The sequence below is a fragment of the Oncorhynchus clarkii genome, chromosome 32 (genome assembly GCF_045791955.1).
Source record: "Oncorhynchus clarkii lewisi isolate Uvic-CL-2024 chromosome 32, UVic_Ocla_1.0, whole genome shotgun sequence".
Lineage (NCBI taxonomy): Eukaryota > Metazoa > Chordata > Actinopteri > Salmoniformes > Salmonidae > Oncorhynchus > Oncorhynchus clarkii.
In genome coordinates, this window is record NC_092178.1 from 18,893,833 (window position 1) to 18,909,003 (window position 15,171).

At 41.6% G+C, this 15,171-nt stretch overlaps 1 protein-coding gene across 3 annotated transcripts in view; it reads right to left on the reverse strand.

Moving 5' to 3' along the window:
* The window catches only part of LOC139392197 (CUB and sushi domain-containing protein 3-like), a 634,291-nt gene that overhangs the window by 116,183 nt on the left and 502,937 nt on the right, over positions 1 to 15,171 (reverse strand). For all 3 annotated transcript variants that reach the window (XM_071139991.1, XM_071139990.1, XM_071139989.1), the window contains exons 40-43: positions 12,484 to 12,600; positions 8,674 to 8,883; positions 8,102 to 8,290; positions 7,764 to 7,941 (exon numbers count right to left, since the gene is read on the reverse strand). In XM_071139991.1, the coding sequence (XP_070996092.1) occupies positions 7,764 to 7,941; positions 8,102 to 8,290; positions 8,674 to 8,883; positions 12,484 to 12,600 (694 nt within the window). The remainder of the gene's footprint in view (positions 1 to 7,763; positions 7,942 to 8,101; positions 8,291 to 8,673; positions 8,884 to 12,483; positions 12,601 to 15,171) is intronic.

Genomic DNA, 15,171 nt, shown 5'->3' on the forward strand with positions numbered 1-15,171 from the left:
GGAAGGAGTGTTGTATGGCATTGAAGCTCGTCTGGAGGTTTGTTAACAGGGCCAGAAGTATACAAAATTGTGTCGTCTGCGTAGAGGTGGATTAGAGAATCACCAGCAGCAAGAGCGACATCAATGATGTATACAGAGAAGAGAGTCGGCCCGAGAATTGAACCCTGTGGCACCCCCATAGAGACTGCCAGAGGTCCGGACAACAGGCCCTCAGATTTGACACATTGAACTCTGTCTGAATGTAGTTGGTGAACCAGGCGAGGCAGTCATTTGAGAAATCAAGGCTGTTGAGTCTGTCGATAAGAATGCGATGATTGACAGAGTCAAAAGCCTTGGCCAGGTCGATGAATACGGCTGCACAGTATTGTCTTTTATCGATGGCAGTTATGATATCGTTTAATACCTTGAGCATGGCTGAGTTGCACCCATGCCCAGCTCGGAAACCAGATTGCATAGCGGAGATGGTACGGTAGGATTCGAAATGGTCGGTGATCTGTTTGTTAACTTGGCTTTCGAAGACCTTGGAAAGGCAGGGTAGGATAGTTATAGGTCTGTAACAGTTTGGGTCTGGAGTGTCTCCCACTTTGAAGAGGGGGATGACCGCGGCAGCTTTCCAATCTTTGGGGATCTCAGCCGATACGAAAGCGAGGTTGAACAGGCTAGTAATAGGGGTTGCAACAATTACAGCTGATAATTTTAGAAAGAAATGGTCCAGATTGTCTAGTCCAGCTGATTTGTACGGGTCCAGGTTTTGCAGCTCTTTCACAACATCAGCTATCTGGATTTGGTTGAAGGAGAAATGGGGAGGCTTGGGCAAGTTGCTGTGGGGGGTGCAGAGCTGTTGACCGGGGTAGGGGTAGCCAGGTGGAAAGCATGGCCAGCCGTAGAAAAATGCTTATTGAAATTCTTGATTATCGTAGATTTATCGGTGGTGACAGTGTTTCCTAGCCTCAGTGCAGTGGGCAACTGGGAGGAGGTGTTCTTATTCTCCATGGACTTTACAGTGTCCCAGAACATTTTTGGAGTTTGTGCTACAGGATGCACATTTCTGTTTGAAAAGCTAGCCTTAGCTTTCCTAACTGCTTGTGTATATTAGTTCCTAACTTCCCTGAAAAGTTGCATATCACGGGGGCTATTCGATGCTAACAGGATGTTTTTGTGCTGGTCAAGGGAAGTCAGGTCTGGAGTGAACCAAGGGCTATATCTGTTCTTCGTTCTACATTTTTTGAATGGGGCATGCTTTTTAAGATGGTGAGGAAAGCACTTTTAAAGAATAACCAGGCATTCTCTACTGATGGAATAAGGTCAATATCCTTCCAGGATACCTGGGCCAGGTCGATTAGAAATGCCTGCTCGCTGAAGTGTTTTAGGGAGCGTTTGACAGTGATGAGGGGTTGTCGTTTAACCGCAGACCCATTATGGACGCAGGCAATGAGGCAGTGATCGCTGAGATCCTGGTTGAAGACAGAAGAGGTGTATTTAGAGGGCAGGTTGGTCAGGATGATATCTATGAGGGTGGCAGTGTTCACGGATTTGGGGTTGTACCTAGTAGGTTCCATGATAATTTGTGTGAGATTGAGGGCATCAAGCTTAGATTGTAGGACGGCCGGGGTGTTAAGCATATCCTAGTTTAGGTCGCCTAACAGTACAAACTCTGAAGATAAATGGGGGGTGATTAATTCACATATGGTGTCCAGGGCACAGCTGGGGGCTGAGGGGGGTCTATAACAAGCGGCAACATTGAGAGACTTATTTCTGGACAGGTAGATTTTTAAAAGTAGAAGCTCGAACTGTTTGGGCACAGACCTGGATAGCATGACAGAACTCTGCAGGCTGTCTCTGCAGTAGATTGCAACTCCACCCCCTTTGACAGTTCTATCTTGTCGGAAGATGTTGTTGGGGATGGAAATGTCAGAATTTTTGGTGGCCTCGTAAGCCAGGATTCAGACATGGCTAGGACATCCGGGTTGGCAGAGTGTGCTAAAGCAGTGAAAAAAACTAACTTAGGGAGGAGACTTCTGATGTTAACATGCATGAAACCAAGGCTTTTATGGTTATAGAAGTCAACAAATGATAGCGCCTGGGGAATAGGAGTGGAACTAGGGGCTACAGGGCCTGGGTTAACCTATACATCACCAGAGGAACAGAGGAGGAGTAGAATAAGGGTACGGCTAAAGGCTATTAAAACTGGTCGTCTAGTGCATTGGGGACAGAGAATAAAAGGAGCAGATTTCAGGGCGTGGTGGAATAGATTCAAGGCATAATGTACAGACAAGGGTATGGTAGAATGTGAGTACAGTGGAGGTAAACCTATGTGTTGGGTGACGATGAGAGAGGTTTCGTCTTTGGAGGCATCAGTTAACCTAGGTGAGGCATGTGTGTTTGGTGGGAAAAAAAGAGCTATCTAAGGATTTTTGAACGGGACTGAGGGCTCTACTGTGAAATAAAACAATAAAAACTAGCCAAGACAGCAGTAGACAAGGCATATTGACATTAGAGAGAGGCATAAAGCAATCACATGTGTTGATCAGGAGAGCTAAGACAATGGGTAAATGGTGATGAATGGGCAGAGCGGGCCAGTTAGGTACATACAGGACCTGAGTTCGAGGCTGGTGCCGACAGGTAAATAAAATGAGGTACCATGTTATTGAAACAGTCCAGGGGGCATCAGCTGTGCAGTCGAATGATTATAGGGTCAAAATAGCAGCAATAGGTGAGTCAGGGTGCTGTTCGGTATTCACTACTATGATGGGTGAGCAGGGTACACAGAGTACAGAAAAGCTGGCGGGCCGGGGCTAAAGATGGTTCTTCGGCAATATCGTAACAGTATAGCCTGTTGAGACCACATCGGGCGACACGTCGGCAGTCCAGTCCTGATGGATCGGCGGGGCTCCGTGTCGACAATAAAGGGTCCAGGCCAATTAGCAAAGGAGGTATTGTAGCCCTAGAATTAGCTGGTAAGTGGGCCTAGCTCGAGGCTGGCTCAAGGCTAGCTTGTGCTTGCTTCGGGACAGAGGCATTAGCTAATGCTGAATGTATGCTATGCTGAAAGGTCATTATTTAAAGGTGTGGGTGGAGTGGAGGGTATGCTATGCTGAAAGGTCATTATTTAAAGGTGTGGATGGAGTGGAGGGTATGCTATGCTGAAAGGTCATTATTTAAAGGTGTGGGTGGAGTGGAGGGTATGCTATGCTGAAAGTGAATTATTTAAAGTTGTGGGTGGAGTTGAGGGTATGCTATGCTGAAAGTGAATTATTTAAAGTTGTGGGTGGAGTTGAGGGTATGCTATGCTGAACGTGCATTATTTAAAGGTGTGGGTGGAGTGGAGGGTATGCTATGCGGAAAGTGAATTATTTAAAGTTGTGGGTGGAGTGAAGGGTATGCTATGCTGAACGTGCATTATTTAAAGGTGTGGGTGGAGTGGATGGTATGCTATGCTGAACGTGCATTATTTAAAGTTGTGGGTGGAGTGGATGGTATGCTATGCTGAATGTGCATTATTTAAAGGTGTGGGTGGAGTGGAGGGTATGCTATGCTGAATGTGCATTATTTAAAGGTGTGGGTGGAGTGGAGGGTATGCTATGCTGTAAGGTCATTATTTAAAGGTGTGGGTGGAGTGGAGGGTATGCTATGCTGTAAGGTCATTATTTAAAGGTGTGGGTGGAGTGGAGGGTATGCTATGCTGAACGTGCATTATTTAAAGTTGTGGGTGGAGTGGATGGTATGCTATGCTGAATGTGCATTATTTAAAGGTGTGGGTGGAGTGGAGGGTATGCTATGCTGAATGTGCATTATTTAAAGGTGTGGGTGGAGTGGAGGGTATGCTATGCTGTAAGGTCATTATTTAAAGGTGTGGGTGGAGTGGAGGGTATGCTATGCTGTAAGGTCATTATTTAAAGGTGTGGGTGGAGTGGAGGGTATGCTATGCTGAACGTGCATTATTTAAAGTTGTGGGTGGAGTGGATGGTATGCTATGCTGAATGTGCATTATTTAAAGGTGTGGGTGGAGTGGAGGGTATGCTATGCTGAAAGCATTAATAAATGAAAGTACCCTCATGTATTGTTTTAAAACAAAGCGGGACTTAGAAGTTGTGTGCGGATGGATGGAGTGCATCAATTATTAGAATGAATCTCCGGACTTCCATCCAATATTCCATCCCCCTTCCTTCCTTTCTCTCTATCCAACTCCACAATAGGGGTGTCAGAGTGCTGGGGAAGACGATTACTCAGAAAGCCGCTCTCCTTAAAACATCAAGATGCCTTTGAATGAATCTATGGGGATACTTGAAGAACTTGTATTGCTTGGTGCACAGGTCACATGGAGAGATTCAAAGTCTGCGTTCAACAATGACAATGCATTTAAATAGATGGACTGTGAGTGTGACATCTATTGGTCAGTTTGTTTAATGGGGGGGGGGGGGGGGGGGGGGGGACGGGACGTGGAACTCCAAAAACAATGTTGGTTTTTGCGACAATTGTATAATCACTAAAACACTTTAAATTATATAAACAACAAAAATAGGAATAATAATAATCCCACTAATTTAGCATCCAACTTCTAAGGTCAAGGGTGAGCTTTAACATAATTGGCTAGGCTAATTGACTATCACATAGTTCAACAGCATTTCTTGTTATACCCTCATGTGTATTGAAACAAAGGTCTTATTTTATTGAAACCAGGGTTGTAAAGGGAGAGTATATCACTGGAAGATTTTGTCACGCCCTGACCTTAGAGAGCCTTTCTATATCTCTATTTGGTTTGGTCAGGGTGTGAATTGGGGTGGGCATTCTATGTTTTTGTTTTCTATGATTTTGTATTTCTATGTTTTGGACGGGTATGGTTCTCAATCAGGGACAGCTGTCTATCGTTGTCTCTGATTGGGAACCATACTTAGGTAGCCCTTTTTTTCCCCTCGAGAGTTAAGTGAAAACACTTCTTGTTCATTAATAAGGCTATTTTCTCTTGAACCATATGTTCTATCCACTAGAAGCTAATGGACAAGTTATTCAAGTATAAATGACCAAAGTTACCATAGATTACCTGTTAATTACCAAAATGACAGGATTTCGGTAAGTTTGGTAAATTACCGGTAGCTTTGCAGCCATTTTTGAAACTAACTGAAAAGTAATTATTATGTAATATTTGACATCATTAACATCAATATACAATGATTATACCAAACATTAGGAACACCTACCTAATACTGAGTTGCACCCGCCTCCCCTTTTGCCCTCAGAACAGCCTCAATTCGTCGAGGCATGGACTCTACAAGGTGTCAAAAGTGTGGCCCATGTTGACTCCAATGCTTCCAACAGTAGTGTCAAGTTGGCTGGATGTCTTTTGGGTGGTTGACTATTCTTGATACACACGAGAAACTGTTATGCGTGAAAAACCGAGCAGCGTTACTAACAAACCCCGTTCGAAGGCACTGTCATTGTTGTCTTGCCCATTCATCCCCTGAATGGCACACATGCACAATCCATGTCTCAATTAGCTCAAGGCTTTAAAAATCCTTTCATATTTTACTGTAGTGGGCTAAATCAGGATCACGCAGTGTTTCTTGGTAGTCTTAAACAAATCTACTTTGAAACAAAAGTATACACCTCACACACATGGTTATGGGCTTAAAAAAAAGAAGACACCTCTACCATGTCAGATATAGAGTTGAAATGTATTACATTTTGAGTTTGCATCCCAATATTACACTTTATATACATCACAGAAGACTGAAGTATAACAAAACCGTTTGACATAAACACCGGCTTTCGGCATGTTATTAGATTAAAAAAAGTATATACTTATATGAAATTATAATTTACATTAACGTTCCACCCATGAGGCTACTAGAGGGGCGATTTGACTGCAGGAACCCTGTCTCTTCCCCTTTATCTACACTGATTGAAGTGGATTTAACAAGTGACATCAGTAAGGGATCATAACCTTAATCTGGATTCACCTGGTCAGTCTATGTCATGGAAAGAGCAGGTGTTCATAATGTTTTGTACACTAAGTGTATGCAATTACAATGCAAAATTGGGAAGAAGTGGAATAACAAAATAAGTGTGGGGAATGACAGTAGTGTATTCCCCATGCTTGCTGACAAGCACACTAATTACTCTATATTTTAGGCCATTGTTAAGAATCAACATTTTTCAACTTATCAGACTAAATAAAGTCAATAGATAACAAAATCTCCTGAAGAGAATATTAATGCCCCCCCCTTTTAGAATCAAATTTACGCTTTTGAGTTCACAATCTGTGTAAAGGCAGATCTCCTCTTCATCTGAAGAGGAGTAAGGATCGGACCAAGATGTGGCGTGGTAAGTGTTCATGACAAATTTAATAAAAACACTGAACACTATGAGACACAAAACAATAAATGTGAACATTAATCAAACCGAAACAGTACCGTGTGGCGACAAACACACACCCACAAACCAACAGTGAATCCCAGGCTACCTAAGTATGATTCTCAATCAGAGACAACTAACGACACCTGCCTCTGATTGAGAACCATACTAGGCCGAACACAGAAATAGAAAAACATAGAAACACATAACATAGACTGCCCACCCCAACTCACACTCTGACCATACTAAATAAAGACAAAACAAAGGAAAATAAAGGTCAGAACGTGACAATCTGTTTGACAAAATTATTTTCATAGTTACAAATCAGGTCCCCCTACCCAACTTCTCTGGTAAAACATACTGTAGCTCTGTCTGCTTCCTTTTCATTGTCACAGCCTAAATGCCAATCACCAAACAAGGGGACTAATGCAAGTGTGCTTAAAATCAACTTTAGTACATGCTGTCAAAAGGCTGTATTCTGCAATAGGGACGGGAGTAACAGCAACCTCATTTTGTTGATAACATTGTACATAAAACAACGCTACCCGTGCTGCTCTTTTTACAGTTTTATCGACTCAGCGGAGAACATTCTCTCTCCATTCTCTCCATTCTCTCCATTCCACTCGAATCTTGTTGGGGCGTTTCTTTAAAACGTGCATCCAGTCCCCTTGATCCCTCACATAACTAGACCAATCATATGCTTCAATGTGCCGCGATTCACAGTGCTGTGGCAAGACAGGATAATGATAGAGGTTCTGCTCGCGATGTGAAATTGCACTCGCAGATGCTCTGATTTCAAAACAACTTGGAGCACAGTTGAAAAGTTAATGCACTGACTATACAATGGACTAATTAGCAGTACTTTTCAATAAGTGAGATATAAGAGGCGTGGAGTGTGAGCGTGAGAAAAGTGTCAAACGTGTGTGTCTCACGATCAATGTGTGAGAGTTGGCAGCTGTGCAATGAAAAATAAAACACTACTTTGTTGCTTAGTGAGAGGTGATTGGAAAGGAAAAAGAACAGCTGTCTTTGTGAACTCCCTTTCCAGCCTTTTCCATAACAAGGTGCATGAAGAGCTAACTACAGACAGGAAGTGACGTGAGTGGGTTATCTTACCACGCAGAGAGGCCAGTAGTTAAGACTTTACCAAGTACATATATTGTAATGTAACATAAAACACTACTTAGTTGCGGAGATAGAGGTGAGTGGGAATCTCTTCTTTCCACACACTGATGCAGTGATAGATGAATTCAAATCAAAGACGACTTAGTTGCTGAGTGAGTGGGAATCTCTTCTTTCCCCACATTGCTGTAGTCATAGATGGGTTCTGTACTGAGCACAGTGAAGTGGATGTATATTTAGTATGATATAACACATTAGTTGCTGAGAGAGGGATGAGTGTAGGTTCTTACCACACGGTGATGTAGTCATATATGGGTTCAGTGCTGAGCACAGTAAAGTTTATGTAGATCCCATTCCCAGGGGGAACCCTTACGCTCCACACACAGTCCTGGAAGTTGGGGTACTCCTCGGGGTGGCCGGGGGAGTAGATGGTCCCATTCATGGAGGTGATGTTACCCCCACACAGAGCTATAGATGAGAGGAGATACACAGCCAGGTCAGGTGATGTTACCCCAACACAACACCCACAGTCGCTCTCTAGGTGCAGTATCAATCTGTTACCATAGAGATCGTATCTATTAGATTTTTATGCTAGTAGTTACCATATTTATCCTTGTTCTATAGTTACCTTCACAGCGTGGTACCGGGTGGTTCCAGTTGCGGCTGATTCCATGCAGACATGTGAGAGAAGCGTCCCCGATGAGGGAGTAGCCAGGCAGACACTCAAAGGACACAGTGAAGCCTACACTGAAGTCACTGCCGATCACGATGCCGTTACGAAAAGGACGAGGGTCGGGACAGCTCTGCAGCTGATAGGCTGGAAGTCAGGAAGTGGTCGATAATTCAGAAAGATATTGGCAGAAAATACATATAAAAAAATTATACAATCATGAAAACTGATATATAGATAAAACTGTGTCATGCCAAAATTGAGGATACTAAGAGAGTATGAAAAATACAACGACATTGAATTGAGTTGAGTGAAATCACAAGCCCTTTTTGAGTTTTCTCCTCTTCCACACATTCTACTGATCTACCTCTGTAGTCTACGGTGTCGGCATTGGTTCGAATCTGGCCTACTGCCTTTTGACACAACCTCTATCCATATTTCCCCACGGTAATTCTCTCTATCTATCTGTTCAATAAAATCATAAAATATCTTAATAATATATTTTTTGAAACAACAAACTATATCCTCACCCTGGTAAGTGATCCGGAAACCCGGCTTGTTCTGGGAGTAGTCGCTGTGGAAGAAGAAGCTGGTCTGGTGGGTGGTGCTGAACAGAGACTTGGGGACCTGTGGTCCGCTGAACCTGTCAATCACCGTGCCAGTCTCCAGAGTTCCACTCCGAATCTCCAGGTAGTCATGGATGGCCTCCGTCGAGAAGTTGAGGAACTGCAGGTGGATTCCTAAAATAAACAGGCATATTAAAAACATACTGGTCAGACAGTGAGTTTATGAAATAAAGACCATGATCTTACTCATCTGCCTTTATTTCATCAGGTAGGTTAATCCTAGAATCCAGAACCCACTGAAACAGAACACTGACACTCTACAAGAAGAAACGTTACACAAGAGAACAGGTTAGTTGACTGAGAGATGCTCATTGGTACCTAAAAAGAGTTGCAAAGGAGAGGAGCAACTGAATGTCATAATATAGTCAAGCTACAGTAATGTTTATTTATTTATTTTCCTTTATTTAACTAGGCAAGTAAGTTAAGAACAAATTCTTATTTACAATGACAGCCTAGGACCAGTGGGTTAACTGCCTTGTTCAGGGGCAGAACGACAGATTTTTACCTTGTCAGCTCAGGGATTCAATCTTGCAACCTTTCTGTTACAAGTTCAACGGTTTAACCACTAGGCTACCTCCCGCGTATATAATGCTGTTGTCTGAATTCCAGAGACACCAGACACATGTCATATTCCTTTTTTATATATACAGTATAAATATATATATATATATATATATATATATCGATAGGTTTAGGTTACTATTCCTTTTTTATATATACAGTATAAAAAAATATATATATCGATAGGTTTAGGTTACTATTCCTTTTTTATATATACAGTATAAAAAATAAAAAATAAAAAAAAAAAAAATATATATATATATATATATATATATATATATATATATATCGATAGGTTTAGGTTACTATTTCTTTTTTATATATACAGTATAAAAAAATATATATATCGATAGGTTTAGGTTACTATTCCTTTTTTATATATACAGTATAAAAATATATATATATATATATATATATATATATATATATATATATATATATATATATATATATATATCGATAGGTTTAGGTTACTATTCCTTTTTTATATATACAGTATAAAAAAAAAATATATATATATATATATATATATATATCGATAGGTTTAGGTTACTACATCATATATATTTTTACACCAAATACAAACATACACATATGAACAACAGCTTACATACAACTTACATACAACAGCTTACATGCACACAAACATCGACTACATTTAATCTGCCCAGACCCGCATGCTCACACCCCCATCCCTAGTGCCTGGCCACACCCCCATCCCTAGTGCCTGGCCACACCCCCATCCCTAGTGCCTGCATTATTGTTTGCCACATGGCCTTAAATTGTTAAATTTAAACTTAAATTTGTTTTTCTCGATCGCCCATGCTATTTCAATATTTAAAGAATAAATAATTTGATATTTCCATAGTGTTAATGATGGCGGATTAATTGAATTCCAAGCTTTTAATATACATTTTTTTCAAGATGAGTGATGAGAAAATAATTGTCAAGCACATTGGGTATGTCAGTACAACCACTTATGCCATGTCTTGAAATATGCAGACAGATGGATTAAAAGTAAGTTTACATTGTAATACTTCTGACAACCAACTTTCTAGCTCTGCCCATAACTTTTGTACTTTATAGCATTCCCAGAAAGCATGGATTATTGAATCACACAATTTATATTTCACCATGCGTTTGAATCCATTCAACCAGGCTAAAATGACTTGCTGTCGAAACATGCATGTACTGTAACTCAAACATATGCATACAGCAGTGGAGGCTCTTCAGAGGAGATAGGGGAGGACCATCCCCCTCTGTGAATTTCATAAAAATACAAATTGTGAAAACTATACTAAATATATTAATGTCACCAAATATTGATTAAAACACACAGTTTTCCAATGAAGGTCTACAGTAGCCTCAACAGCACCATGGTGAAGCCGGAGGACAGCTAGCTTCTGTCCTCCTCTGAGTACATTGACTTCAACACAAAACCTAGGAGGCTCTTGGGTCTCACTCCCTTCCAAAGACTTACACAGTAATCATGACAACTTCCGGAGGACTTCCTCCAACCTATCAGGGCTCTTGCACCACTGACATGTTGTCCACCCAATCAAAAGATCAGAAAATGAATCTAGTACTGTAAGCATAAGCTACAGCTAGCTAGCACTGCAATGCATAAAATGTGGTAAGTAGTTGACTCAAAGAGAGAAAGACAGACAATAGTTGAAGAGTTTTGAACAAATTAATTTCTTCCAAAATAAATGAGAAGCAAAAGAGAGAGAGCTAGCTATATTTGTTTGCATATTTTTTTACTTTCACTTTCAGCTACTCAAATACCCGGCGCAAACAGAGAGGGATGCTATGTTATCTAGCTGGCTATGGCTATCCAACACTTTAACTCTTCTAAGTCAAGGTATGCTTTTGTGTTTATTAATTTATTGCCACCGGGGCCTACCGGTATAACTGCTAAACTACTTTCTGATTGTACATTGTACTGCATGATTGTATCGAGTTTACTAACGCGATAGTTCTAGTAGCTACAGTATGTTGACTATGAGGTGAAAACGATGCAGGTTGTGTGTAGTGGTCAGCATTCATTATATGTTTTTTTCACCTGGTCTCAGACAGATGATGTGAAGTCCACAAGCGAAGGGAAAAGGTACGAGGAAGAGAGCGCATAGATAGATGCGAGAAGGAATGATATATACAGTACAAGGAGCAAAGTGATCATGCTGTTTGTATGTGGCTGCTAGAAAAGTGAACTGTGTTTGCGTGTGATTCTGTTGAAAAACATTTCTTAAACGGAAGCAAACGGAATGAAACAGGGTTAAACATACCTAAATTTGTCCAATAGAAACTCTAATATGCAACTGTTGGACTAATGATTCCACCCCAGATCAGCTAGATGTAGGCAAAAGTGTGCAAGGTGCTATTGAATGTGTCACTGTTTTTCACCTTGGTTACTCAAAATTATTCGACCTGTGCACCTAGGTTGTAAACTTTCATTCATAGGCTAGGTTGTAGCAACGTCATGATGGGTACAGGGAAAATTTGAGTATCATGTAGTAACCTAAACCTATCGATGTTACATTGAGCTCGTTGAATGGAATATGAATGACAGTCATCCAATATGCTGTAATAGAAATAAGGTCATGCTCATTAAAAAGAAAGCATCCTCCCTCATCTTAAACGGCACCGACTGCCACTGCCATACAGTAAATCATACATTGGAAATCTGTGGAGAGATTAGCTGTGGAACAGCAGCTTGAGTTAACGCGCGCATATCGCCTGCAAGGAGATAACGCATTTGGTCCAGAGTGCATTAGTGTCGACTACACTATTTATGTAGCCTACTATAGGTAAACAATGATGCTGCTTTCTGGTTGACTGGTGGATTGACTTTACATCACGGTTGGTGTTACACTTTCCATGTCTCTGCACATTAGGCCTATAAATCAAGCATCATTACCTCTACAGCTGACAAACATGGGTCTGACACTTCCCTACACTGCTGCTACATCTAGGACCACTTCCCCACAAGCTGGGTTTTCACTGAAATAATATCAAGACATCCACTTCTTTGTAAGACAGTGTGTGACAGTGGCTTGGCCACAATGGCAGTGAGTTAATGTACCAAAGTGATAGGTAGTTTGACAGTGTGTGTGTGTGTGCTTTGTCACAATGACTGTCAGTGGGTTCCCATACCAAAGCCGGTGGGGAGAATGACAGTCCAGGTGCAATCTAATCCACTGGGGTAGTTTCCAGGGAATCCAGGGCTCAGGATGACACCGCTGACATCAGTCATGGAGCCACCACACTGGGCTGTGGAGACAATCACACTCAGACAGGCTTAAGGATAGAAGAGTAAAATAGAGCAGCGTACAGTAGAGTACAGTATAGGAGAGTAAAGTAGCGTAAAGTACTGTATAGTAAAGTTTAGTACAGTATAGTAGAGTAAAATAGCGTACAGTATAGCAATGTTGAGTAGAGTACAGTACAGTACAGTACGGTATTGTAGAGTAAATTAGAGTAGAGTACAGTAAAGAACAGTACAGTACAATAGAGTAGAATAACTACTTTATTAATCATAGACAAAAATCTTAAACTTCAACATGCCATGTTCTTAACTGTATTTATAGCTACAGTTTCCTAAAAGTAGAAAGGTTCATCTCGGGTTAAACATCTCTAGACTGTATGAATGGGTATCGGGGCCACCGCTAGATTAGTACATTATTGACAGGCTGTTAAATGGGCCTGCCCTTCAAACATTCTGGAGTCTATTTTATCATCAGTGCTACAGATCAACTCACCTTGTAGTGCTATTAGCATAGTCTCTTTCCCTCTCAGTGGCTCAGCCAGTCTGAGGTAAATCTTATTCTGTGAAAAGAACAGCCTTCTGTGTGCTAAAAGGCACAAAGGAGCTGCATACCTTTCATAATGGTGTGAGAGCTTTTATAAAGCAACGAACAAAAGCACAACGCTTCATTGAGGTCTTTCAGAAAATGTGTCTGCACAGGCAGATTTTTTTTTGTTCACCACTTACAAGTGTTGTGTGTCTGAAAAAAGTAATTCTGTTAGATAAAAAAATAAAAAAATATGAAACAACATCAAAAGCAGTTGAAACCTATCCGACCTGAAAAATTATGGATGAGCTGAGTCGACTGTGAATTAAGAGGCGTTCGGACTTGGGGCCGGAACTCTTTAGTGAGAGTTGCACCTTCAAAGCTGCTGGAACGTGGAGCGGGGACAGGAAGTCCAATGGGACAAACAGAACACGTGAAGGCATCAAAGCCCCCAGGGATTTCTGAGAGATAAACAACATGGCCTTGTTAAAAGTTGACGGTTGAACTTTAGAGGTCCTAACACTGAGGCCTAGGGTCCCAAGGGAAACCCTCTAGTACCGAATCGCCTTCCAAAATCAGTGGCAGTGGGGAGGCTCAGATGTAAACTTCTGGCACATCCAAAAAAAAACAGTCACAGAACGAATCCATCACGCCCCTCACAGTAGAGCAGCTCAGAGGAAGAGACTGTATCGAGTGTGAGGACAGAGATCCGAGATCCCAGAACATTTGAGTTTTTTCTGTTTGGTGAAATAGGCTCATTCAGCTCATTCAATGACTGGCAAGAGACTAAAGAGAATGTGTCTGTTTCATATGCATACCAAAGCCCAAGGCACAACCCTGGCGTGATCAGGCTCATTATTTTTGTTTACAATGCAATGAACACGTTGTTTCTGAACAAATCAATCAAATTCATCATGTCTAGGTGAATTACTGTACATGGACCGATGTTTTTTATTTGAAAAACGTTATTGCAATATGCTTAAAAAAGGTAATGTAAGCAGGTGAACTGTGAATAAATTATGTAGTTTTTTCAGGATATACAGCTGGCCTGAGATGACAGTTGTCTCCGAGACAACAGCCAACTCTGGAAATGTCAAAGTTGTACTTTCTCTACTGTGTACCGAGCCTCTAGACTAGTGGCTCCAAAACTTTTTGGCCCGAGACCTCATTTTTTAAAACTTTACTTGCATAAAAACTGTGGATGGAAACGTGGTTACTGAGGATCTTTTCCCCCCAGTCTGATTTAGTGCCTGGTCTAATGAGGCGTGTGAGCATTGTAGAGGGAAACAGACACACACAGTGCATTTAGAAAGTATTCAGACCCCTTCACTTTTTCCACATTTTGTTACTCTACAGCCTAAAATGTACACACAATACCCCATAATGACAAAGCAAAAACAGGCTTTTAGAAATGTTTGCAAACGTATAATAAAAAAAACTGCTAAATTACATTTACACAAGTCTTCAGACCCTTTACTCAGTACTTTGTTGAAGCACTTTGGCAGCGCTTACAACCTCGAGTCTTCTTGGACATGATGCTACAAGCTTGGCACACCTGTATTTGGGGAGTTTCTCCCATTCTTCTCTGCAGATCCTCTCAAGCTCTGTCAGGTTGGATGGGGAGCATCGCTGCACAGCTATCTTCAGGTCTCTCCAGAGATGTTCGACCGGGTTCAAGTCCGGGCCCTGGCTGGTTCACTTAAGGACATTCAGAGACTTGTCCCAAAGCCACTCCTGCGTTGTCTTGGCTGTGTGCTTAGGGTTGTTGCCCCGTTGGAAAGTGAACCTTCGCCCCAGTCTGAGGTCCTGAGCGCACTGGAGCAGGTTTTCATCAAGGATCTCTCTGTACTTTGCTCTGTTCATCTTTGTCGCCAGACCCACTGCCTCCAGGTCATCTATAAGAGTATGCTGCGTAAAGCTCTGCCTTATCTCAGTTCACTGGTCATGATAACAACACCCACCCGTAGCACACGTTCCATGAGGTATATCTCACTTATTATCGTCAAAGCCAACACCTCATTTGGCCGCCTTTCCTACCAGTTCTCAACTG